The 26,836-nt window shown below is 45.5% G+C and overlaps 1 protein-coding gene across 24 annotated transcripts in view; it reads left to right on the forward strand.

The window, feature by feature from the left end:
- Nucleotides 1-26,468, forward strand: part of Akap13 (A-kinase anchoring protein 13) — a 306,957-nt gene extending 280,489 nt beyond the window's left edge. For 19 of the 24 annotated variants that reach the window (XM_039105531.2, XM_039105541.2, XM_039105548.2 and 16 more), the window contains 14 exons: nucleotides 293-418; nucleotides 532-649; nucleotides 1,721-1,969; nucleotides 7,349-7,425; nucleotides 7,946-8,127; nucleotides 8,269-8,351; nucleotides 10,980-11,174; nucleotides 14,802-14,963; nucleotides 15,734-15,804; nucleotides 16,269-16,313; nucleotides 19,119-19,169; nucleotides 19,861-20,310; nucleotides 21,299-21,629; nucleotides 22,381-26,468. In XM_039105531.2, the coding sequence (XP_038961459.1) occupies nucleotides 293-418; nucleotides 532-649; nucleotides 1,721-1,969; nucleotides 7,349-7,425; nucleotides 7,946-8,127; nucleotides 8,269-8,351; nucleotides 10,980-11,174; nucleotides 14,802-14,963; nucleotides 15,734-15,804; nucleotides 16,269-16,313; nucleotides 19,119-19,169; nucleotides 19,861-20,310; nucleotides 21,299-21,629; nucleotides 22,381-22,430 (2,190 nt within the window). In that variant the 3' untranslated portion in view covers nucleotides 22,431-26,468. The remainder of the gene's footprint in view (nucleotides 1-292; nucleotides 419-531; nucleotides 650-1,720; nucleotides 1,970-7,348; nucleotides 7,426-7,945; nucleotides 8,128-8,268; nucleotides 8,352-10,979; nucleotides 11,175-14,801; nucleotides 14,964-15,733; nucleotides 15,805-16,268; nucleotides 16,314-19,118; nucleotides 19,170-19,860; nucleotides 20,311-21,298; nucleotides 21,630-22,380) is intronic. The other 5 variants (XM_039105543.2, XM_063284528.1, XM_063284529.1 and 2 more) reach the window with 2 other exon arrangements.
- Nucleotides 26,469-26,836: the final 368 nt, after the last annotated feature.

The raw sequence follows: 26,836 nt of genomic DNA on the forward strand, positions 1-26,836 counted from the left end.
AACGTTTAGGGCACTTGGCTTATGGTCAGGTTTCTATTTCTGCCTCTCCACTGTGAGGGAAGAAACCTACACGAGAAATTTTGAGTCTTCTGAAATCTCAAAATGTTTAAAAGTGCCAAACAGTTTGCCAAAATGCTGTCGCATTTAATCATGGTGATGGTGTGTGTGCATGTGGGGCAGGGGAAAGGGATGTAAGGAAGGAAGCACTCTTGGTTTTTACAACCAGACTGGAAACTTTCTACAGAATAATATCCTGAATTATGGGGTAACTCCTGTTCTCTTTCTTGAACAGTTCTCAGGTGAGAATGCAGAGCGTTTAAAGAAGACATATGGCAAGTTCTGTGGACAGCACAACCAGTCTGTCAACTACTTCAAAGACCTGTACACCAAGGATAAGCGTTTCCAAGCCTTTGTGAAGGTACTACCCTGAAAATGCAAGCGTCCCCACCATGGTCAAGGGTGTAAGCACTCCACTGTGGCCAGAGCCACCTTCCTCACTCAGTGACTAACAGTTTATTCACTCCCTTGCAGAAGAAGATGAGCAGTTCAGTAGTAAGAAGACTGGGAATCCCAGAGTGCATTTTACTTGTAACTCAGAGGATCACCAAGTACCCAGTTTTATTCCAAAGGATACTGCAATGTACCAAAGGTGAGTCTCCATGTAAACTCGGATCTGGAGACCTCTGGAACCACGTGGCAGAGCTCTGTCATACTCTAGCAGACCTACCAGAGAGCCTGTATTTATGTCAGTGATTATTTGTTGGTCTGTTTGTGGGCACAGGTTCTCACTCTGGCCCAGGCTGTCCCAAAATCATAGTAGTTTTTCCTTCAGCATCTCCAGCAAGTGCTGAGATTACAGGAGTGAGACTCCATACCAGCATATGTAGTTTATCTTGAAAGCATCTTTTCATGTCTATTTTGTTGCCATTTTTTAGTTTTTTAAGACCAGGTTCTACTGCGTACCACAGTCTCCTGCTCAGCCTCCCATATGCTGAGATTATAGGGAAACAAAACTGCAAATGTAAGGCCTGTTAAGACTTAGAGCAGATTCAAGTGCAACTTGGGCAGCCAGTGAGTCCCACTGTGGAGGAGGCAAACACTGAGAACAGCTGGAGGCACAGCTGAGTGCTAGTGCTTCCTGGATATGCACAGGGCTGGGCTCACCTCCTGGAATACCAGCTTGTAATGTGAAATCACTACAACTGGGGTATTAGGTAATAGCAAGGAGAGACCGTATATTCATTCTGTTAAAACATTACATGTCCTAAACACTAATTTTGGTAAAGTTGGATTTGGTCAGCATTTCCCACCATTTCTTCTCATGGGTGCTAAAATTGTTACTCTGTGTCATTTAATCTGTATGTAGTAGTTTCCCTCAGTTAATACTTCTCCTAGGCAGTTAGATCAGTTACATTATAGGTTACAAGGCAGCAGCATTAGAGAGTAGTTAGAGATGTAACTGAGGGTGGTTATTCGCCTCTGTGCTCTCTCTCCCTAAAACATTGGTTTCTTTTATTTTGGAGCATATATTTGCATATCTTCCATAGCATTGAGAATGTCTAACGTCCTTTGGTAGCAGGAAAGGCAGGTGTGTAACTTGATGTGGTGGCTCCAGTGTGAAAGGGTAATAAACAGCAAGGGGAATGTATTGATGCAGACTCCTCCCCTTCTGCTCTGTGTGCAAGGAGCCATTAAAGTAGAATTGGTCTTCTCTCCCAAGACAATGAAGTGGAGCAGGAAGACCTCACCCAGTCCTTGAGCCTGGTGAAGGATGTGATTGGAGCCGTGGACAGCAAAGTAGCAAGTTATGAGAAGAAAGTGCGTCTCGGTGAGATTTACACAAAGACAGATAGCAAGTCGATCATGAGAATGAAGAGTGGGCAGATGTTCGCCAAGGAGGATCTGAGACGGAAGAAGCTGGTGCGGGATGGAAGTGTGTTTCTCAAGAGCGCAACAGGAAGGCTGAAAGGTAAGACTGTCCGTGTCTGTGTGCCTGCAGAGAACAGGAAACATCCAGACACTGTGCAGGGCAACAACAGGAAGTAGACTGTTGGGGAAGACATATTCCCCCAGAGAGGTGTTGAGTGGCCATGGTGAGATTGGGGTCAGAATTGTCTGAGTCAGGGACTGTGAGTCTGTGAGGTTGAGAATTCATCCTTTCCAAAGACCTTCTAAGACTTTGAGAAAGACAAATCTAACTTATTTTAACTAGGCTTGTTATTACGTTATGATATTCGTGGCATTCAGTTTTCTCGAGATCACTGAAGGTTTCTCGTTTGTCTTTATGAGTTCTCGCTTTTCATCAGGCACCTATAGTAATTTGAGGAAGTGGGGGTATTTTTTTTTAACTCATCACTACATCTTACTTTTATGAAGGTGGTCAGTTTTATCAAACCTTGACTGGATAGGCATCCTGCCTATGTGAGTTAACTCCCCAACAGCTGCCAGTATTTCTGCCACAGCCCTAGGCTCAGTGAGCTGAGGATCCGAGCAGGCCTCAGTTGCTCTGTTGTCCCAACAGCACTCGGGTGTCAGAAGGAATACTTCCTTCCTTCTCTGTCTCAGGGACAAGACAGTGCTGATAGGTGTCTGCTGTCAAGTACAAAGTTGCCCTTAGCATGGCTTTAACATGCTTAGGACATAGTAACAGAAGTCCCTGCCAGGCAGCTGCCTTCCAACATACAAGAAAGAGGCACTTCGCTTACCTAGGAAGCGCAAGGCCATGGGTTCGGTCCCCAGCTCCGAAAAAAAAGAACCAAAAAAAAAAAGAAAGAGGCACTTGTTCTCCAGTGTGGTGGGTGCTAGAATAAGAGGAAGGAGAAATGGCAGTAGAGGTAAGGCTTGAAGAATGGAAAGATAGATAACACTGGAGGTTGGGAAAGCATGGAGTTGGGAGGGCTTGGGAACCCAGAGAAAGTTACATCGTCAGGCCTCCCGGACAAACTTCAGAGAGTGATAGGAAATAAGAAACACAAGAAACTGCTGGGACCCGGCTGCCAAGGTGCCCTTCACATGCTCAGGAGCTGGCACTTGATGCTCTCGCTGGTTGTGGGGCATAGAATAGGCTCACAATGAAAGGGTTTCACACAAAAAAGGGGTGAATTCAATGTTACGTTTGGTTTTTTGTTTGCTTGTTTGTTTGTTTTTCAAGGTAACTTTGGGTAGTGTAGAGAGCATTGGAAGTCACATTGGAACTGTGGGAGTATTTCAGAAAACACCTACCAATGCCTGCACAGCAGTGGGGAAAAAAGCATGGATAATTTTTAAAGTGACCCTTGTCATTAGTCAGCAATGTTTCAGATACCCTGTGATAAGCCTAAATTAAGGTATTCCTTTTTCCAGCCCTACTGTTCTGTGGTGGTCTGAGGGCACTAGCCCAAACCCCTCTCCACACCCCCACTTTGAGGCAGTCTTTGAAGCAGGCTGGCAGTTCAAAGATGCCTGCCCTTCTCCCTAGGACCTAACTTTCCGAGAGCTGCTGTATAGAGACTGCGCTCTATACTTCTCCTTTACACAGCAGTTTAGTCTCAAAAGAAAAACAGATAGGTTCCAGCTGCTGGAAGAAAGCCGCGGTCAGACCAATACAGAACAGTAAGTGTCTGCCTAGAATGCCTGCCCTGCGAGAACGTTTGCCGCTCAGTCTTTTTCACATCCCTATGAACTCATGCCAAGAACAGCCAGTACTGTATCGAACACCCTGTTGACGGGCTGGGATTGTTCCTCTCTGATCCATAACATTGCTCATATAAACCTCAGAACCCAACAAAGTGGAAACTATGCTTTTAGAACTTAGTTTGGGCAAATATCTGAATTATTTTAAAGTAAACTTAAAAAAAAAAAAACCTTGTCAACTAACGAGAATACATGGAAGATTACTGTTGTCCAGGCTACAACTTAGATGTCTTAGCTCCTGTCTGCTGTGTGGCGTTGTAGGGAGTTCCAGTGGCAGATGTTGAAAAAGGGGTGATGGGCTACATAAGTCAACCCACTGTTTCCCAAGGAGCCACTAGCTACGCTTTCCAGAGGAAAAATGGAAAGGGTCAGCCTTGTAGCTCTCACCAGCCAGCTAGATGTGCCTAGATGTACGTTTTCCTTGAGGGAGTGAAGGAAATGTCCCTCTGTATGCTGGAGGGCTGGTCACATCATGAGGGTTTAAGCTCCAGGGTCTGGTTAGAGATGTTGAGTAGGCATGGGGTGGTGATAGAACCTCGATCTACTTAGTGTTAGACGCCGCTGACCCATACACTAGCCCGTTGGTGGCTTTGTGGCCTTGTTTGGTTTTTGTTTGCTCGGTTTTCAAGGCAGGGTTTCCCTATGTAGCACTGTCTGTCCTGGAATTCACTCAGGCTTCCCTCAAACCCCACCTGACTCTGCCTCCTAAGTGCTGGGATCAAAAGTATCACCCTGATAGTGTGTGTCATGTTTAACTTATGCAATTTATATTCAACTTAGTTTGACTATGATAGTTTAGACAAAACATGGATTGTTTTGCCCTGAATATTCCTTAAATTAATTTTCTTTGCATATGAAACAATGAGTTTCATTATATTTTAATACTCATACATGGTTGTTTATTCTGTCACTGCCTTCTGCTGGTCCTCCTTCCCAAATAGTCCTCCCTCAGCTTTCATGTCATATATTACAAATAATTAAATTTAGATCTGGAGCGAGAGGAAACTTATTATCTTATCTTTCTTACCTCTCCCATTACACTATTTTGTCCCACACATGGTTTTGTTGTAATGGAGTGGAAGAGAACTGGCTACCAGCAGTAGACGCTGAGCTTGCTTCTACCTACAAAGCTACAACAGTTTGCTGTAGTATGTATGTCTGTGAAAGTGTTCTAATTTCCCTTCCGTTGATGTGATTAAAAACACTCTTACAAAAAGCAACTTATTGGGGAAGAAAGAGTTATTTAGCTTACACTTCCAGGTCACAGTCAGGAGAGGAACTTAAGAAGTGATGGCCCAGAGGTTAAGAGCACTGTCTGCTCTTCCAGAGGTCCTGAGTTCAATTCCCAGCAACCACATGGTGGCTCACAACCATCTATAGTCAGGTCTGGTGCCCTCTTCTGGCCTGCAGGTGCACACATGCAGGCAGAAAGCTGTATGATGTATACATAATAAATAAATAAGTGTTTAAAAAAAAAAAACAAATGCTGGGTGTCGATCTGTTCTCTGTCTTGCTCATAGGCTCTTCCTTAGCTAGCTTTGTTACATAGCCTGGGATCATCCAGAAAACTGTACTGCCTGCAGGACTGAGGCCTCCCCCAGCATTTAATGATCAACTATTCCCCCACAGACATAGCCACAGGCCTTCTTTGTCTAGGCAAATTCTCAGTGGAGGCTTTCCTTTCAGACGACTGTAGGCTGTGTCAGGTCAACAATTAAAGCTGTCTGGGATGGGATGGCATGGGATAGGATAGGATAGGATGGCTTTAAAATGTCTCTGGCCTGTTTATGAGGAGTAGGAGGTAAGAGAATCTCAGGTATCCCAGACTAATCACAGACTCAGCTGAGGGTCACCTTGAACCCCCCAAGTCCTAGGATTATGGGTATATACACACCTCAGTCTATTTTATGCAGTGCTAGTGACTGAACCCAGTTTTTTATGAATGTGAACCTAATAGTCTTATTCTCTAAGGGGTATGAGAAAGGCTCTGCTTTATCATATGTAAATATTGCTACACATCACTTCTGGGCAGTTTCCTGGCTGCTCTTTCCCATTAATATAATGAGAAATTGGAAAAGATTACAAATTGTGGGCTGTGGGTTTAGCTCTCAGGTAGAGTGGTTACCTGGTGTGCATAGAACCCAGGGTTTCATCTCCCACACTAGAGGAGAGTGCAGAAGACAGAAGAATATTTCATGGAGTATGTTGGTAAAGGTTGCTTGTTATTTATCATTGAAGTTCACCTTTATTCTTTATTTTTAAGATTTATTTATTTATTATATGTAAGTACACTGTAGCTGTCCTCAGAAACACCAGAAGAGTACATCAGATCCCATTACAGATGGTTGTGAGCCACCATGTGATTGCTGGGAATTAAACTCAGGACCTCTGGAAGGACAGTCAGTGCTCTTAACTGCTGACCCATCTCTCCAGACCCTCACCTTTATTCTTAAAAGTATTTTATACTAAAACTTTGCAGTACAGAGTAATAGCTTAGTTGGCCAGTCACCTTTTGAATGGATTTCTATGCATGTATCAATACCTGAATCAGATTTCTAGAACTAACATAAAAAGCCAGGTGCAGTGATGCATACCTATAACCTGGGTAAGAACGGCATTGATTAGAGACAGGAGGATCCCCAAAACTTACTGACTAGCTTGTCCAATGAAAAATCACAAGTCCTAGCCAGGTTCAGTAAAAGAAACCCTGTTTTAAAAAATAAGGTGAAAATTCCTGACCCTATGAATATCATCCCCATCTCCTCTCATACCTGATCCCAGTATAGGGGAATGCCAGGATGGTGAGGTGGGAGTGAGTGGGTGGGAGGGAGGGAAAGCATCCTCATAGAAGCAGGGGCGAAGAGAAAGGGGTGGTTCCAGAGGGGAAACCAGGAAAGGGGATAACATTTGAATGTAAATACATAAAATACCCAATAAACGAAAAAACAGCATTTTTCTCTGTTGAAGAGACTTTTAGTGAATTATAATAAAATGTTTTTTAAAAATTAAGGTAAGAGAGAGTACCCAAAGTCAACTTCTGGGAGACAGACAGACACACATACACACACACACACACGCACACACGCACACACGCATACACATGCAATACAGATATATCTTTTCAGGACTGATCACTTAACCTTTTCTGAGAGAAGGATTATGAAGTGCCTAAAATGCCTCTAGCACGAAAGCAGTTATTTGCTTTGCCAAGTCACTTTGTACGTTTGAATCCTCTGTTCTATGGGTCAAGTAATGTCCCTTAAAACATCACAGGAAGGTGAAGCTACAGGTGACACAATTTACAAGGTGTGAATTTCTCATTTCTCCATGCACCAATATCGTAAAGAAATTTATATTGTCCATTTTTTATCTGAAATTTATATTCTCTCCTCGTGTTCCTAATAGAAAAAAGCTGGGGTTTCACTGTATGTAATACTATTATTATACTTACTGCTGAAAACAACAATTTCTGAAGATTTGTAAGATGCTAGATAGTATAGTTCATCAAAGATAACAAAATAAGTTTGAGGACTTTAAAGATAGAATAAAACGCCTCTAAATCCCAGTGAGCAGCTCTGAATCCTGCAGAATTGCAGACTGTTGGGGGAGGGTGAGTGATTGCTGAACCTGACTTTATGAAAAGCTTGTCTTTCTCTCTCCCACTTCTACTTTGCAGAGGTTCAAGCAGTTCTTCTCACTGACATTTTAGTTTTCCTTCAAGAAAAAGACCAGAAATACGTATTTGCATCATTGGTAAGCTGGATTCTTACCTTCTTCTGTTGAAATGTCATATTCAGACCAGCTAGGTTGAGTATAAAGTTTGGCCAGCCTGCATTGTTATGTCTGTCATATGGCTGTGGCTCACCTTGTCACTGAAAACCACATGACTCACAGCAGATGACTCCTCTGAATAATTTCTTACGTGCTCCTGTGATGCTTTTTGTTATTACTCCTTTCCACTGCAAAGTTATTTTATGTTCCTTCATTCTTTTTGAATGCCCTGAACACTTAGTGATTTGGTCACAATAGAAATCTATTTGTGGAATGTGTCTCCAGAATCATCATTCAGAAGACAGAGCTTGTACAAAATTGAGTAGAATGGTGAAATGCTTGTCTGAAAGCTGGGGGAGTTTTTAAAGAAGGGTTAAAGTGATTTTATTTTGTTCACTGTCATATGCATTTAAAGGTGTCGGATTTTACTTTAAGTCTGAGCTGTCCTCAAGAGCTAGTGTACCGTATGCATGTCTTATGTTTGCGTCCCTGCTCTGTCCAGGACCACAAGTCAACAGTGATCTCCTTAAAGAAACTGATTGTAAGAGAAGTTGCCCATGAGGAGAAAGGCCTGTTCCTCATCAGTATGGGGGTGAAAGATCCAGAGATGGTGGAGGTCCATGCAAGCTCCAGAGAGGAGCGGAATAGCTGGATTCAGATCATTCAGGACACAATCAACTCCTTGTAAGTGCGACACCGGCCTTTCCACTCTTCCCGTACCTCCATGTAACTTCCTGAAGACACCCAGTGACCACGAGCTGACATCATAGGCATCTTGTTTGGTTGGTTGGTTGGTTGTTTCATCCGGCTTTATTTCGATGTCAGGAACAGAGATGAAGATGAAGGGATTCCCAGTGAAAATGAAGAAGAAAAGAGATTGTTGGATACCAAAGCCCGGGAGTTAAAAGGTAAAAAGTTGGAACAGCAGTAAGAACAGTCTAGTGGGTCTGGAGAGGTGCCTCCATGGTTACGAACACAGTTGCATTTGCAGAGGATCTGGATTCACCTCTGAGCACTAAATGGCTATTCACAGCTATCTGTAACTTCAGGGGAGTTACAGACAGATGTGAGGTACAGACATACATGCAGGCAAAATACACACACACACACACACACACACACACACACACACACACACACACACACACAGAGGAACAATCATCCCAGCCCTAGGAAGGTGTTTGGGCTTTTGGACACAGGTGACTTTGTTTATGCCGTGTCATAGAGAACTTGCCATGCTGGGAGTTCTCCAGTGAGTCTGCTCTCCTTTCCCATGCCCTGGCCTTCCTGGCTGTTACTCTCACAGATGCACTGGGCTCCACTGTTGGAGGAGTGCTCAGTTACCCACAGTGTGTCATATAGTCTTGTCTGCCTCCCACTGGATAGATGACACAGTCGAAGGCCTCAAAGGCCAGACATCCAGGGCTTAATGACTGAGCCAGAATCTTACCCCTCTGTTTTCTGTTTGTTGCGAGACAAGTCTCGATAAGTAATCCTGTCTGGCCTTGAATTCTGGACCCTGCATTCTCAGCTCTAGAGTTCTGATACTACACTTTCTCTCGTTAAACAGTAGAGCCTGGTAGTCTTCTTGTTTTACTATATATTAGTTAAGTTTTTTAAAAACTTCTTTGTGTAGAAATAAGGCCAGGAGTTAAGTGAACAAAGTTTAGTAACGCCAAGGACAGGAGAGGAGAAGAAATGGTTGGTTACGGTTACCTTTAGACCCCTGTAATATCAAGTCTGTTTGCCTGTAATTAGGATGACAAGGATGAAATCTGCCTTAACATTTGTTGTGCAGTTGCTTAGATGGAACCACTACTCAAATAGTATATGAATGAGTGACAAGCCACAGACTGGTCTGGTGGGCCATATAAAATATGTGGCATATGCTCATTCTGCCTCTGTAAGTCTCACAAAACCTGCTGCATAAATTACATCTGGAAAAAAATTACCTTGCTTCCAAAGGATAGATACATGGAAAAGAACGTAATCTGTCTGCCAGGAGTGGTGGTCTAAAGGGTCAGTGATGGTCTAAAAGGCAAGCGATGGGAACTGAGACCTCAAAGGGAACAAACAGGGTGCTACACTCTTAATGTAACTGTTTTCAACCGTTTTAGGAGAATTGCTTGAGGAAGTAGATGTGCTTCTGGAAATGGACCACTTAGAAAATCCATAGGATAAGTTAGTGAGAGATGAGTAGGTAAGCAGACGGATGAAGAAATAAGATTAATTAATCAAAATGCTACTTCCAGCCTCAACCAGAGATGTATGTCTGTTCAAGATGCTGAGAATGAGTTCGTGACAATTGAGTGCTCAGTCCTAAGCACGACATTTACACCACTCTGTCTGAGGCTCTGGGAGCATGGTGGTGGGAAAGGAGCTGGAAAAAATGCAAGAGCTCCAGGACAGGGAGAAGGGCTATGAATGTTGGCTGCTGGACGTGCCACAGAGGCTACAGTCGCACTCCACAGCACCTATGGATGCCTGCAGTGGGCCCCGGGAGTAAAGCAGGGATAGGGGCTCTACCTCTCCCTGCTGATGGAATTGGGAGGAGGGGCCCCCATTGAGGAGTTCATCAGACTCCAGTGAGTTCCAAACCCATGGTCACAATGGTGATCATAGTTAAACTCAGTCACAAAAGAATAAAAGAGCAAAGTCAAGGCTGTAGGAATCCCAATGACTTATGATCAGATAGTAGAGGTAGGAAAGAAATTAGGGTAAAGGAATACACTTTATACATGTATGAAATTGCCAAAGAACAAATTTAAAAAAAAAAAAAAAACTAGACAACTGTATGTGAGTAATGGGACAGAATAGACAAAGATAGCACTTTACCAAGCTGGCTAACCTGGGAGATACAGTGCTAGGAATAAACCGTAAACTGGAGGTGAATCGGCTGGAAGATTAATTTCTGCTGTCCTGATGGTACCCTCTTTTTGGTTGAGATGCTCACGTGATAGTGGTCTGACCTTCAGAAAATACAGCAGGTTTAAGGGTTCTGGGGATTATCAGCATACAGGAGGCAGCTGAAAGAGAATGCAAGCCCCAGCAGAAAAGTGTGTAGGGTATATAGGGCAGTCCAGCTGTGCCATCCCATTGCAGATAGAGGACTCATAAAATGCCCTGTGGAAGAAACTGATAGCCGCAGGGCAGCACAGGTGGAATGTTTCAGAAAGAGGGAATAAATATTGGTGCAGGAAAAGACCTAAGATGGATTAACTCTTTAGATTCTGTAGTTGAAGCAGTTGCAGGAACTTGGCACCAGTGCGAGACTGTAGCGAAGAGAGAAACAGTCAGGAAAGGAGCAGAGACAAAGTGTAGAGCAGTTGCATCAGAAATGCCGCCTCACAGGACAGAACCGGTGGTGGGCAGCTTTACAAAATACAGAGGCAATACTGTGCTCAGGATGGGATGCATTTCCTGTGGTGGCCCTTCCCTCATATACCACCATACACCACAAGGTGGCGCTCATCTCTCGGTCATCTTGTGCTCTACGACTCCAGACAAGTTACGTGGTTTCTCCATTTGTCCTGCAGAACAACTTCAGCAGAAGGACCAGCAGATCCTCCTCTTGCTGGAAGAGAAGGAGATGATTTTCCGGGACATGACTGAGTGCAGCACTCCCTTACCTGAGGATTGCTCCCCAACACACAGCCCGAGAATGCTCTTCCGCTCCAACACAGAGGAGGCTCTCAAAGGAGGACCGCTGATGAAAAGTGCAATCAGCGAAGGTAGTTTACACACAGCACCAGCCCCTCCGTATGTCCCCTATCAGTGTTAATAGATAAAGCACCAGTACAGAAACTTCGCAGTATCAGTGTAGTGAAGTGTCAAGTAAACGTTATCCTAATAACCACTGCACAAGCTAAGAAATAAAAGGTGTCAGATCCCCTGAAAGCCTTTGCATTTCCCCATCATACTTAACTTCCTGCTGTCAGGAGCAGCTTCCCCAATCCCTTAAATATTTCCCCTTCTTCCTGTTTTTATTTTTTTAAGTAAGGTTAAGGTATTTACTGTGCACATGTGTGGGAATACACATCCCGAGATGTACACATGAAAGTAAGAGGACAGCTTGGGGAGTCTGTTCTCGCCACCGCGTATATCCCAGAGATCAAACTTAGGTCATCAGGCATGGCCCCATGGTAAATGCCTTGACCTGCTGTCTTAGTTAGGGTTACTATTGCTGTGAGGAAACACCATGATCAAAAGCAAGCTGGGGAGGAGAGGGTTTGTCTGGTTTACACTTCGATATCACCACTCATCCTCATAGGAAGTCAGGGCAGGAGCCTGGAGGCAGGAGCTGATGCAGAAGCCACCAAGGGGTGCTGCTTGGTGGCTTGCCCACAGCCCGATCTCATGGAGGCATCTTCTCAATTTAGGGGCCCTCCTCTCAAAAAAGTCTAGTTTGTGTCAAGTTGGCATAAAACTGTCATTGCATGTCTGCTGAGCCGTCTACAAGCCCCATCCCCATGCTTGCCCTGTACTTCATCCTTGGCGTAGCTGAGCTTTTTGAGCCGTGGGTTGGATTTTTCCATATGGCCCTTCTGTCCTCTAGATCCTTCGATCACAGCTGGTTTCAGAAGCGGAGTTATTCAGACTTGATTAGTTTGATAATGTACGTTCCTGTGGTACTGTTTCTTTCCCAGGGAAGCGAGCATCAGGCCCTAGGTAGTCCTTTTTCTTCAGAATTGGAATTATGGGATAAAGGGCTGAATGCTGCAGGGGAAGGCTGTCCTCCTTTGTCTGCCAGTTTTCAAGATAATAGACTTGTTTGTGTGAGTCCTCTGCCAGGACCTGCACTACGTTGTACACATGTCACGAGGCTGCAGTTGTAGCTCAGAGGTAGAGCTCTGCATGCGCAAGGGACCTTGTGATCAGTCCCCAGCCCCAAATAACCTTACTGTGGGTTCATGGGTTCTAGATCTCTGAGCAGTTCCCAACCTCATTTAAAGTTCAGTGTCCCCCACTCCTATGTCTTCTAAGTCTGTGGCATGGCCACAGTACAGAGCTTGCTTCCTGGAGTTAAGGGATCCTTGGTTGTTTGGTGATCCATTCATTCCTTCAAGACTTCTGGTCCCCTTTAGTGAAAAATGTTTTAAGATCACAGTCTAGGCACCAGGGATAATATAATGGCTGCTGTGAGGTTTTTAGTCCTTACTGTGCTGTCCTTTTCAGTGGATTGAGCTAGAGCGTGTGGAGGTAGCTGATTGAACTACACATTACAGGTTGCCTTTTTTATTTTTAGAACCTTATCACTTACCTATGCTTGTCTCCTTTCCACATGTGGATAGCCTTTCTCAGGGATGCCCGTAATCTATTGGCTCGATAAGATGCCTTAGTTTAGGTAAAGGCGCTTTGCTGTAAAGCCTAATGACCTGAATTTAATTCCCAGAAGCCACATACTAAAAGGGGCCTCCACACTGTCTCCCCCCTCCTACACACACACACACACAGAGACAAAGAGAGAGAGAGAGAGAGAGAGAGAGAGAGAGAGAGAGAGAGAGAGAGAGAGAAAGAGAGAGAGATGTTTTTAATTAAAAATACATTTAAAGGCATATCCTTTATCAATGTCCCAGTCATGCTTTAACACTGGTGCTAGTATAAGAGTGATACTGGTATTCTTACCAACAGTTCTTATATTGGATATCTCCCGTATCCATCCCTTCTCAAGTACTTACACGTGGGTCTGTAACCATGCATGTGCACGCTGCTCCTAGCCTGACGCATAGTTTAGGCACATGCTTATAGAACCCCATGTTTAGGTCAGTGTCCTCAAAGGCCCATCAAAATAATATTTCTGACTCCATTATTGATTTCAAAGGATCTTCTGGATATGAAATCTTTAGCTAGTATTTTCATACCTGAGTATATTAATTACTCTCAGGTCACATCGTTTTTCCCATCATGCTCAGGGGCTGGTAACAGTTTCACTTTCTCCATATAAGTCACATGTTTCTTGCCTAGATGACCAAAGGGTGTTTTTTCAGTCCAAAGCTTTTATAAAGTATGCCATATGGTCCTTGTGGGGATTGCTGTCTGTTTAATAATATGGTTACAGATATCTGCAACTTCAGGAACACGTTCTTGAGTTGTAGTTCTCTGTATCCTCTCTGCTCTCTCTTTGGGTTTTTTTTGTTTGTTTGTTTGTTTGTTTTGGTTTTTTTTGTTTTGTTTTTTCTTCAAGGTAGTTTGTTCCTTTCTTGCCTAGGATCAATATTTGTCACTTTTAATAATCCTTCACCTGTGTGCCATCTTCTGTGGGTACATTGCTCTTACAGGCTAATTCAGCTTTCCTTTCTGTGATTATTTTTCCTGCCAGCTCTGAGTTTGACTTGTCTACCTTCCTAGTTTCTTTCCTTTGTTTTTCTGTTTTGTTTTCAGCTTAGGCCTTGTTCCGAGACCATGCTGGCCTGTCTACGTGTTGCCGCCTCGGGCTCCTAAGCTGAGCTAGCAGAGCTGCTGCCACACCAGTTTGGTTTTCTGTTTTGACTTATGTGCTTTTGTGCTTTGCGTCATGTCCTCAATGTTTATCTAGTTTATTCAATGGAAACATCTTCCTGGTGTATTCTAATTATCTACAGATATTCCTGTTTTCTGCCTCTTCTTTATATGAGATTTGACTTCAGATCATTTTTTTCCTTGAAATTTTTACTTTCTATAATATTTCTTGCTGGGCTTTGGGTCAAACTCAAATTCCAGCATTCAGGAGGCAGAGGCAGGTGGATCTCTATGAATTCAAGGTCAGCCTAGTCTACATAGTAAGACCCTGTTTCCCAAAAATACTAAACATCTATTTTTCTATTATTATTGTTTTTAATACATTATTAAAATTTTGATGCTTGTTAAGATTTTTCTTTGTGCCTCTGATTCCCTCTGGCCCTCCTTTCTGGTCCACCCCTTTTGTTCCTGTTCACTGCTCTCTAGCTTCTCCACGGGCCTGGCCGAGGGACGATCTCCAGTTAACAGTTAAGGGTTGCACTGGAAGATGCCAAATCTTAGGGTGTTTTGTCCCTGGAGTCTACCTGCTGTCAGAGGAGCAAACCCAGCCTGTTTTACTTGCTGTTCTCAAACTGGCTCACTTCTTCAGTCCTTTTAGCTACCTTGAAACCACTCCAGAAACTATTCTCCTCACAGTAAATTGCTCTGCCTTCCTGTCCCCTTACAGATGTGTCAGGCCCGAGGTAGTAGAGGTGACATTTGTCTCTCGGTTTCCAGTAGAGCCCAACTAAAGCTGTGTGGTGCCCCATGCTTTGGGGTTTCCTGATCCAGTCTGATCCAGTCTGTTGCCATAATATCGTTTCCTCTTGGTGGGAGAAAGGTAGATAACCCAGCTGAGTGTTTTGTTGGCTTTTTTCCAGTGGAAATCCTTCAGGGGTTGGTGAGTGGAAGCCTTGGTGGCACACTTGGGCAGCCCATCAGCAGCCCTGTTGAGCAGGAAGTCATGGCTGGGCCCATTTCTTTGCCCCGGAGAGCAGAGACCTTTGGAGGATTTGACTGTCATCAGCTGAATGCTTCCAAAGGTAAGCCATCCAGCATTCCTTTGTAGTTCGCACTGATAGCTCTGTCCTCTGTCCCTTCGTCAGTAACTGTCTTTACGAGAGTCTTCAGCACGCAGGGATTCATCATGTTCTCCTGGGACTGTAAGCTTCTCGTCGTTGTTCCTCAGCTAAGCCAACTCTAGCCAGAGGCCTTGAGCATCTCTAATCTGAAAAGTTCAAGTCCAAACTGCTGCAGAGTCCAAAACTTGCTGACAGGTCACAGTTGGGAACTCCACACTTGAAAAGTTTCAGTAGGGGTTGGGGATTTAGCTCAGTGGTAGAACACTTGAGGCCCTGGGTTCAGTCCCCAGCTCCGAAAAAAAAGAAAAACAACAAAAAAAAGTTTCAGTAGGGACACAGCATGCTCAAAATATTGTATACCGCCATCTCTGGGCACTGTGTGTTAAGGTTTGTATGAGTCCGCCAGTAACTCTGTGTCTGGACCAAAGTCCCATCTTCCACATGTTTCCTTATTACTTGTGTTCAAAAATCCTTACCCTCTGACTCTCTGGCCCCAAGCATCAAGTAAGGGTTGCTAAGCTGTGCTTGTGCTTTGTTTGGGATTTCATTTTCCTGCTTCTCCATTAGTGAAGCTGTGAATAATGGCTATGCTACTGAGTGGCTTCCTGGTCTTTTTTTATTTTCAATATTAATAGGATTCGGAATTATTAATGCCCCTAAACTCTATTGTTTTCTTGGCTCACCTTGCCTACAACTTTAAGCATATCTGTTTGTTTGTTTTTTTTATTTAGGAGGTGAGAAAGAAGAGGGTGATGATGGCCAAGATCTTAGGAGAACAGAATCTGATAGTGGCCTGAAAAAGGTATGAGTTTCAGACCCATGAACCTGTGGGCACCTCCTTTCAGTTCATTACCTTTTGAAAAATTTCCTCTTGATCTGCCTCAGATATTGGGTTACCACTCAATGAAATTCTACTGATTACTAGGGAAAGTGCATTCTTAGAGCAAACCATACAATTGAGAGGCCCATATTAATTAGGCCCCCTGGCTTAGACTGTTCTTTTCACCCAATTCCACTCTGCCTTAGCAGGACCAGCTCCATTAAATGGCTTGCTCGGTGACTACAAACCATCTTGACCCTATAATGGGTTTTTTTTTTTTTTTTAGTTAAAAACCAGTTCAACTTCTCTTCATGCCCTCTGTGGGGATACTGTGGTAGAAAAGAAGGAAAGCCAGAAGTACAATGTAACTTTTTAGTTATATTGAGTATAGTTTTTACATCAAAATTTTCGTTTGTTTTTTTATGCATTTTTTTGTTGTTTTATAGGGTGGAAATGCTAACCTGGTATTTATGCTTAAAAGAAACAGTGAGGTAAGGATTCTATGAGCGGTTTTAGAATATTTATTGGATTAAGAATACTTTTGTTTTCCCATTATATGTATCTTATAGCTAATAAAATGAGTAACTGAGAGTATAGTTGTCCATCTCTTGGCTTAAGCCACTGTCCTGATGTTTTGCCAGAACGTTATATCCTATGAATGAAGAACTCTCTGATTGACTCTTCTATTTTACCTTTTTTGTTTTGTTTTGTTTCTTGGTTGGTTGGTTGGTTGGTTGGTTGGTTGGTTGATATTTTTGTTGGGTTGGGTTGGGATGGGATGGGTTGGGTTAGTGGGGTTTGTTGAGACAGAGTCTCATTATGTAGCTCTAGCTGTTCTGGAATTCACTGTGACCTCAGAGATCTGCCCTCCTCTGCCTCCTGAATACTGGGATTAAAGGTTGTGTGCCACCGCTGAAAGGAAAGGAAGATTTTCTTTTCTTCTGATGCCTTTTGCTTTTGTCCAACCTTGTCTTTACAAGAGCTGGGGAGCCCCCCTAGCATCAGTCAGTGCCCACTAGGTAGAATTTGTAGCAGCTTTTCCTGTAATACAGAAATCCTAGGGGCCACGAGTCTGGAGTATGGGGGTTAAATTTGAAGCGAATTCTCTCAGTAAGTTCTTATCCTAGCTGACTTTGCCTCTTGCAACCCTTCCTTTCCTGCAAGAGAGCCTGGTGGCCTGGGGTGGGCTGTGTGCCGCCCCTTGCCTCCCTGGAGCCTGCTGTCACTAAGCCCCGCCCCAGAGGCCTGTCGGACCCGACAAGTGCTGGTGCTGAGCCTTGCATCTGTGTGTTCTGCACACTTGAACCCATGCCTTTTTAGGGTGTTTTTCAAAGCTATTCCTTGTCTTTCCTTCTTTCTTGTTGTTGCATTTATTATATTATCTTAAACCCCTGAGAGTTTTGTTTTGAAATTGTGAACTACTTCCTCCTCCCCTTGCTCCCTGCAAAAATCCAGAGGATGTTGTTTTGTTTGTTGCTTGAGGAGTTTGCTGAAGGACTGCCGTGCTATAACCTGGGCCAAGGCCCTGTGGGCTGCTGCTCCTCTCTGAATCTGTCTCAGGGGCAGGGCTTGGTGACAGCAGGCTCCAGGGAGACAAGGAGCAACACACACCTCACCCCAGGATCTGATTTCCCCACAGGGAGGACACCAGGCTGTCTTGCAGGAAAGGAAGTTCTCTGTGTTTAGGGAAGGAGTCTGGTGGGAAATAGTGTGTCTGGCTTTCACCCTGTGACAGCCAGCTGCAGTCAGCAGGTTTTTGTGCCCCCTGTTATAATGTGAGCGATAAGAAAGGTTTCTCGGAAGGAAGCTTAAGTATTATAAAAAGAAAAATGTGAAGACTAATAACATAAGTCATCTAAATCCAGGCATCATTGAAGAGCAATGACTGTTATATCTTCCCAAGTTAGACCGTCCAGAGGTCTCTCAATGCCCCAGTGCCATTTTCCCAAGGCACAGTAGCAAGGCCTGCTGAGGGACAGGTGCATCCTAATTACTTCTGTCCCGTCCTACAGTTGAATTGAATCTGTCTGGTGGTTAATCCTTCTCTACTTCTTTTGCACATTGCATTTGTTACACAGCTCTTCTGTTCTCCCTGCCATGCCTTATTACTGCATGACATGGGGTAGTGTATCCAGCCAGGCACCTCTGTCCTCGGTTCTCTGTGCAGCATTGAGGGCTACCATCTTTAAATTGGCACTTGGTTGGCTTGATAGTTTCAGATAACATTTTTTGATTTGTGTACCTGTACAATGTGGTTTGAAGCCAGAGCCTCAAGCATTGAGGTATACTTCTAGCCCCTGAATACTTTTTAATGTTTTATGTAATTGGCTATTTGTATTTCTTTTATAAATTGATAATTTGTGTTTCTGAACTATATTTCTTATTTTCCCTTTTATTTTCTTCTAGGTCTTTTATGGGATTTTTTTCCTTTTTATTATTTTGTTGTCAGGGGTTTTTTATTATTATTTATTTATTTATTTTATGTATGTGAGTACACTGTAGCTATCTCCAGACACACCAGAAGAGGGCATCGGATCCCATTACAGATGGTTGTGAGCCACCATGTGGGTTGTTGGGATTTGAACTCCGGACCTTTAGAAGAGCAGTCAGTGCTCTTAACACTGAGCCATCTCTCCAGCCCCCTTTCTTATTATTTTACTGTATATGTGTGGAAGCTTTGCCTACATGTAAGTTTGTGAACTACTTGCAACTACCTACATGTAGTACCTGCATAGGCCAGCAGAGGGCAGTGTATCCCTGAACCGAGTTACTCAGTTGCGAGCTGTCATGTGGGCATTTGGAATAGAGCCCAGGTCCTCTGGAAGAGCAGCCAATGCTCTAAAGAGCCATCTCTCCAGCTCTTACACTTGTAATTTCAATGGGCTACATTGTATTTTGGTGAAGTTTATGTATGAGCCAAGGTTGCTAACTTTTTAAGTTTTCCAGAAATGACAGTTTTCTTAGAGAAGTTAATTGAACATGTTTCCTTTGGCTTTGATCATTCATAAAATTAATATAAATTTTAAGGGAATTTTTTTAACTTTGGCTAAGTACTATTTTTATGTTAATCATTTTATGAAGTGGAAGCTTTGTGTAGTACCTTTTATAGGGGAATACACATGTGCACATGCACATATCATTAATCTTGGCTGCTTGCACTCAGTTACTCTTGGTTCTTTCAGTTTTCAAAGATTTCGTTAAAATGTAATTTGTGTTGTGTTCTAACGATGTGACCATGTGATGTGGTAGATTCGGGCGCTCAGAAACACTGAAATGAATGTTTATTCCTTTGCTAGCAGGTTGTCCAGAGCATTGTGCACCTCCACGAGCTCCTTACCATGCTGCAGGTATGTGTGCCATCTCCAGCTATATGCTTGCTCCTTTGAGAACACAGCCCAGACATTCTGTCGGCCTCAGTCTCTGGGGCTTGTGAGTTTTGTGTTGATAAATAAGCCTATGAAGATAGGCTTCCAATTAAGGAAATGAAGACATTATGGCGTGTGGGGCCTTCCTTCCCCGGAGGCTGTCTCACCTTAGAAAGCCCTTCCTTATTCCTCTCTGGTATTTGTATAGAGTGGCTCTCAGGCACTTCAGTACTTCCCAGGGACAGTCCTTATTCTGTTCCCTTTCTTTCCTGAAGAGTTTACCTGTCTCCTTCCTACCTTCTCCCTCCTATACAACACACACACACTCATCCCACCCCATAGTATCACGAGTTTCAGGAAACGTATGCCTATGACTAATGAGGTGGTTCAGCAGGGTAACATGCCTGCCTTGACAACCTCAGCCCATTCCTCAAGACCCACATGGTAGAAGGAGAGATCTGACTCCCACTCGTTGTCCTCTGACCTCCACATGCTACCTTTGGCACATGCATGCTTGCACATACTAGATAAATTGAAATATAAAGACCAAACCCTTAAAACATACGGGGAGAGTCATTCTGTCCCAGTGCTCCTAGAGTGGGGTCAGGGCGGGACCTGGAGGTTGCTTTTCTCCTAGACCTCCATTCCATGACTGTTCCCTATGCCATGACAGGGTGTTGTGCTACAACAAGACAGCTACATTGAGGACCAGAAGCTGGTGCTGACAGAGAAGGTACTCACAAGGAGTGCATCCCGCCCCAGCTCTCTCATTGAGCAGGAGAAGCAGCGGAGCCTGGAGAAGCAGCGCCAGGACCTGGCCAACCTGCAGAAGCAGCAGGCACAGCACCTGGAGGAAAAGCGACGACGTGAACGTGAGTGGGAGGCCCGTGAGCTGGAGCTTCGAGACCGAGAGGCCAAGCTGGCTGAGCGGGAAGAGACAGTCCGTCGTAGGCAGCAGGACCTGGAGAGGGACCGCGAAGAGCTCCAGCAGAAGAAGGGCACTTACCAGTGTGATCTAGAGAGACTACGGGCTGCCCAGAAACAGCTGGAACGGGAGCAGGAACAACTGAAGAGGGATGCAGAGCAGCTCAGCCAGAGGCAGATGGAGCAGGACCTTTGCCAGGTACCCAAGAGCCTGTGCTAGGCCACGAGACAGGGAGGAGAGGGCTTCTACTGTGAAGACCAGATAGTGATGGAGGGCGACTATAGGCATCCTTCCCTGAGAGTCACATGAAAGTAATCAGAAGAGAAATCTGTGCTGAACGCAGCTTTGCTTTACCCTGGACTCAGGGAGGAGATGAGTCTCACTCCAGGAGATTGAGGAGGGTGGCAGAGATGTTGGGAGTATAGCACAGAGAAGGTAATGGAAGCCTGAGAGTGGCCTTGTCCTGTGTAGCACATGGTAAGTCAGGCATGTGTCGCTACAAACAGAAAGCATAGCGAGGAGAAATGGCCCTTGACCGACATGCCTGCCAGGAGTCAGCAGTGAGTAGCTCTGCTACAAGATAAAGGGTCTGTTCAGAGGATCAGCAGGGGTCAGTGACATGGAAGAGCCCAGCAAGCGGTAGAAGGTGGTCACCTCTCTTGTGCACAGATGATGTATCTTGGGCAAGGAACTCTAGTCAGCTGCACTCTGTATAATGCCTGAATTGTTTGATGCTGTTGCACTCTCTCTTTTCTGTGCAGCTGCTGCTTGTTCAGGAAGGCTCTCTGTCATTGAATATGCTGCCTCTGGTGTTACTGTAAATGGGATAATCTGATTGCCCCAGGAACATGGACCCTGGAAGTAGATAAATGGCTTGGGAGTGTGCACATCTCACTGTCTTTTAAAACTGTGCTCATACTGCCCTTTAATTGACCTTGGACAATGAAAGAAAACTGAAGTGATGCCTCCCACAGTCAGGGACAATGTGCCTTCAGGAGAGCCTCTCAAACACTGAGCTAGGAGCAGGTGGCTCTGTGGCATTTACCATCAGAAGGGTGGATCCACTCAGTCCTACTAAGATCAGCAGGACTTTGACAAGGGTGGGGTGTTACTGTCAGTTCTTTAGAATGTACCACCAAGATGCTGGTGGCTTCTGGTTTAAATGCCTTCTCTTGTACATGTGCAGGTTTCAAATAAACATGGCAGACTGATGCGGGTCCCGTCCTTCTTGCCCAATTCGGATGAGTTCTCCTTGCTGTCTACACCTTCTATAACCAAATCGGGCTCACTGGACTCAGAACTCTCAGTGTCTCCTAAAAGGAACAGCATCTCTCGGACACAGAAAGATAAGGGGCCTTTCCATATACTGAGCTCAGCCAGCCAAACAAAAGTACCAGAGGGGCAGAGCCAGGCCCCGTCCAGCACCTCCACTTCCACCCGACTCTTTGGATTATCTAAGCCAAAGGAAAAGAAGGAGAAGAAAAAGAAGAGCAAAGGAAGCCGCACTCAGCCTGGTGGTGAGTTGTCAGAAAGGGTGGTGATGGGCTGAAAAAACCCACAGTTCAAGTGTACAGCGGTCAAGCTGGCTACTGCCCACCAAGCCTGCTTGCCAAGAATGCTTGTTCAGGGATCTCAGAGATGACCCATGTGGTAAAGTAGTTGCCATTCAAGCATAAGGACCTGAATTCTCTCTCCAGAGATGGGAGACAGAGGCAGGAGGATCCATCAGCTCACCCACAAGTGAGTGTGCATTGGTGAGCTCCGGCTCAGTGAGAGAGCCTGACTCCAGAATAACAGTAGGCCTCTGGCATCCCTGCACAGGGGACTCGTGGAAAACATGCTTGTGCAAGGGCTGGACAGATGCCTGAGGCAGAGTACCACCCTTACAGGTCATTCCAGCCCTCACTGCTGTGCTAGGCCTAGGAAAGCAATGACAGCAGCAAGCCTGGGTGTTGAGCCTTTAGATGGAGGAGTCTCTAACTTCTCATGTCCCCAGGAGAAGTTAGAAACTGCAGCTGAGAGCTCCTCTAACGGAGCTCATGGAGCCTCCCTGTTTGTACTTCACATTGTCCTGGGTCCTGTGCTGTGCCTTCACATTAGGACTGAGCGCTCTCTTCTGTGTGGGAGGGAGATTTCTGTTTCTTAGGCCTAGTCACAAACATGAACACTAGTATGTGCCAAGAACCCCAGTTACGTGTTGCAGCATAGAAACCTGTAGGAAGTGACGTCAGAAGGGCCTTATTCTTACTCTTGGTTTCACGGTTGCAGATGGTCCTGCTCCAGAAGTACCAGCAGAGGGTGAAGAGATCTTCTGTTGACCCATTTCCTCTGCCAGGGCAGCTGCCTTCCAACCCTGACCTGACAGTGGAGCTGCCGGGGCACTCCTGCTGCCCCTGTGCACAAGTCTCTTACACTGGACGCCCACTGCCCCTCAGCGTCCAGTCCTCCTGAGCTACCCCAGGTCCTGGACAAGAAGGAGCAGCACCTGTGTGGGGGGTGGGGACGGACACTCAGACTCCACTTCAGCTGTAACCCGTGACTGCCCAGGGCTTGGGTGGGCCTGGCCTCACTCAGGTGTTACACTGAAGGTAGTGACCCTAGAAGTATAGAAGAGTTTGAGACATGTCGGGATTTCCCAAAAGCTCAGAGGGTTTTTCCAAATGAGGTCTGCAGCTCTGCCTTGTATTTGGGGGAATCCAACCAGAGTCAAGGAGCAGATAGTGCCAACTTTGTGTACAGTGACCGTCTTCATGGACACATGGAGCACACAGCTGTGTACACAGTTCTTCTCAAACATCAGGAGAGCTTAGCCCAAGGGCAAGCATCTACTGACCAGGTGGCACCCTGTGGTCCTCTGAGACTGGGTCCCTTGAAATGGTCCCTGTGCACACACCACCCATCTCTGTATGTATTCCTCATTTCCTTTCAGGAAGAACAACAAACACTTGTGAAACAGCAAGAGGCCTGATGTGCACGGACGAGCATAGTCTGCAGTGCCTGTATCTTCTCCACACTCTAGGCTGAGCTCTCTGACTTCATAATCAGATCAGGAAGAAATATACTGCCTGCCCTAGATGCCTGTCTACATGCTCTGGGCACAAAGGAAGTAGAGGGGACTCTTCACCACTGTCCCCAGTATGACATTTTCTAGTTGTTACTGGACCTCGCTATGGGAAAGTGTGTAGCCTGTTAATGCTCCCAGCCACCTGCCTGGGTCTCGCCCTGAGGCTTCTCTGGGATTACTGACGAAAAGTAGGTTCCAGTTCAGGAGTTAAGTCTTTCTAGTGGTTTTGCCAATACCAAGAAGGGAGCTGGCCCTGAGGCATGGCTGTGTGCACGCCCCTCAGCCACAGGTCCTCCTCACATACGGTTTTCAGATGCAGTTTGCTTGGTTGCGCTCTTCTTACCCTTGAAGCTGTCAAGTGCTGCTTGTCTCTCCTCTCGCCCTCTGTCTCCATGCGTTGATCTGTGCATGCTTGAGGCCTTCACCAGCTCGTGTGTGCAGGACAGTTCATTGGTAATGTTCCCTCCAAGGCTCGTTTACTCCCCGGGAGGGACACACTAAGGTCTGGGCTTCACACGTGGCCTTCAGTTCCTGGTTTTGCCCTCAGAAGCGTTGTGCAGAAACAAACCTGTAACTTGGTGCTTGTTGATGACCTGCGAGCTGGTCTTGCAGGGACAGATCTTTCAGTTTACTTGGAAGAGTCCTGGTTTAAATTTTTTAGCCTAAATTTGTTTTATTTATTTTGTGTTTGTGTTTTATTTTATTCTGAAAGTGAACCAGTACTGGCCCAGCAGTTTAAACCATCTTTTCAGTACAGAAAATGAAATGTCTCCGCAAGTGCATGAAGGTCCTGAGGGAAACTGAGGTTAGATGGGAGCTGCGCCCTTCTGTCCCATGCCCATTTTTTTTTATAAGGAACGTTTGTTCTTTTTTGGAGATTTTTAAAGTTGCCCCATTGGCTACTTTTACCTCTCTTTGACAAGGTTGGTTTGGCTCTTTAAAGCTGGGTGGGGTTTTGTTTCGTTGGTTGGGTGTTTCTTTTTCTACTAAAACTATGGTGTATACTTCCCTCAAGCACCTTAACAGCAAGAAGTTAGTCACTTCCTTCTCCAAGTCCAGCTATGACTTCTCCAGCTGTCACAGTAGAGCCTGCTGTGCCTCAGTGCACCACAGGGTTTGGCTGGTTGGCCTTGTCCCTGCCTCTGAACAGCCTCTTCAGGGGGAATGTGCCCTTCCTTCCACAGCCAAGCACTTCCACTTAGGGGAAGAGCCTGACTCCCACCTAGATCTGACAGAAAATCAAACCAAGTCCTGCCCTCCTCCCTGTGCAGGAGGCCAGTGAGCGCCTCCAGGTTCACTCTGACCCACACAGTGAGCCACTGTGCAACCTAGGATGGCCTGCCCCAGTTCCCTCTACAGCCAACCAGCTATGTTGTGTTTTGCTTGCTTTGGTTGTTTTTAAAAACCAGTTTTACTTCTATCCACATTCCCCAAAACAATGGTCAGTGACAGTTGGGAGGCCTTAAAAATCAAGACAGCATCCACTGAGTGCCCCTAGGCTGCCCAGCTTCCTCCGGGAAGAGAACCATTTGCCAAGAACTGTTTCACCTGCCTGCACCACCTGGTCCCCTCAGAAGTCTGTCACGCTTGGGGAGTTGCTGCTTGTGCTCTTGCTTAGGACCCCAAAGACTGCTGTGGCTGAGTCAACAGCCTTCTGTGGAGTCTCTAATATGAGAAGGGTGGTTTTCTAGGGACCAGGTTGTGTCCTGTCCTGTTCCCCATTCTGAGAAATCATGATTTTATATCAAGCTAAAGAAATTATTGCTTTGGGGGACAGGTGGAAATTGACCCCAGCCTTGTGTAATCCAGTGAACTTTCTGAAAGATTGTATCTTCTCTCAAAAATTATAATCATCTCAGTAGCTGTCGTCCCATCTGGGTGACATGTGCACTTTAAATGACCTCTCATCAGCTGGCTTCATCTTTGAGACAATCAAATCTGTAACGGTTTCCTTAGAGGGTGGAGAGGGTTAGGATAAAGACCCGCCAGCATGACCCCACCATGCTCTCATGGAAGTTCCTGCAGGGGGAGCCCTCACCATGATTGATTGGTTGTTTTTTCAGAAGGTACGAACTGAGTCTTTTGAGGGTCACACCACTAGCGCTGCCCTTGGCTAGTTCCGCCCACCCCTTGCTGGTTCTTCCCAGCCTCCCTCACAGCAGTAAGTTCAGGTGTGTTGATCCCTTCAGGGTAGCATGAGTACACACAGGCTTAGTAAAGGACAGACCTTGGCCCACAGACCAGAGTTTGCCCAGAGTCCTCCTCTCCATATGAGTTTGTAAGGTCTCTTCCTGTCCCTGAGGCTCTGTGACCTCACCCATTGTTTTTGCCAAGGCTCTTGGTATTTCATTGGACTTAAGTTGCCTTTGACCTGTACCCAGAAGACAGTCCTGAAGTGTGGGCTTCCTTGTCTGGACACCTGCATGGGTGCCCTTAAGTGAAGCAGTGACACACACACACACACACACACACACACACACACAGCAGTGACACACACACACACACACACACACACACCCCGGCCATCGCTGCAGAGAACAAGGGCACAGTGTGTTCAGTTTCGGCTCCCTGTTTTCTTTCATGTAGCCTAACATTCCTAGTTAACTAGACTTTGGAGTCTGCTGCCTGCTGGCCGGGTGGAGAAATGCAAAGTGTTCTAATGCTGCCATAAAGTGAGCAGGGAGGGGTGGCAGAGGCCTTTTCCTGCACTCACGGGATTTAATTTGTCAAATGATTGACAGGTCCTGAGTTACTTCTCCATCTCAACTAAGGTATAAAGTGGGTGGCCCCCACTACCGCAAGTGTGCCCTGTGGAGAAACCAGGCAGGTGCTGCTACTGCCACAGACCCCAGAGGGCCTCTGCAGGAAGCACAGAACCTATGCCTTAGAACCCTCCCAGCCTCAGCTGCCCTGCCTTGGTTGCCACCTGCTGGGATGGGCCTAACCCAGCGGGTTCGTCTCAGGTTTGCCCCTGAGGCCTAGGCTGTACAGAAGGTGGGCAGGATACACCTATACCTCTGTTCTTGTTGTCTCCAAATGCTGTATGAACATTTCTGTACTAAGCCTATTAAGTAAAAAGTCGGGTTCAACCCAAGCGCTGTATAGTAATTTGTAATTATGTATAAAGTGAAGCAGTTCTGAACTGTAAAGATTTTCAGTGTGTTTTCTGGAAATTTGCCACAACATACTGGCTTTGTATTTTATTTATCATCCTTTGTAGTTACTGGCTTCCGAGTCTTGTAAAGTCCCCCTCAGACCTTTCAGAAATAATAAATGTCCTTTGAAATCTTGACCTCTGCCGGGATGTATTTGTGGTAAGGGAGTGGAGTATTCACCTCCCCACCCTGGCAAGCCATCTGTTTCTGTGCTGTTGGGAACAGGGAGTAAGGAGGAGTGGCCTCCCACATCAAGCACAGCCAGGAGCTTGCCCCAGACCCCCAGGTCACTGAGGCATTTACCTTAAGAGTCAGCACAGTAAGGTTCAAGCTGCCATGTTGTCGGCATGTTTCATCTTGGTTGTCTCAGCCTCGGGGAGCAGGCTCTGTGCTCGTGGAACACTGCAAGGACACGCCAGGTTAGACTGGTTGGGCCACACACACAGCTTGGACTGCTTGCCCCAGGCCTATTGTCCTACTGACGCTATGAGTCTCATCCAGGCAG

This window comes from Rattus norvegicus, chromosome 1, assembly GCF_036323735.1.
Source record: "Rattus norvegicus strain BN/NHsdMcwi chromosome 1, GRCr8, whole genome shotgun sequence".
NCBI classification, from domain to species: domain Eukaryota; kingdom Metazoa; phylum Chordata; class Mammalia; order Rodentia; family Muridae; genus Rattus; species Rattus norvegicus.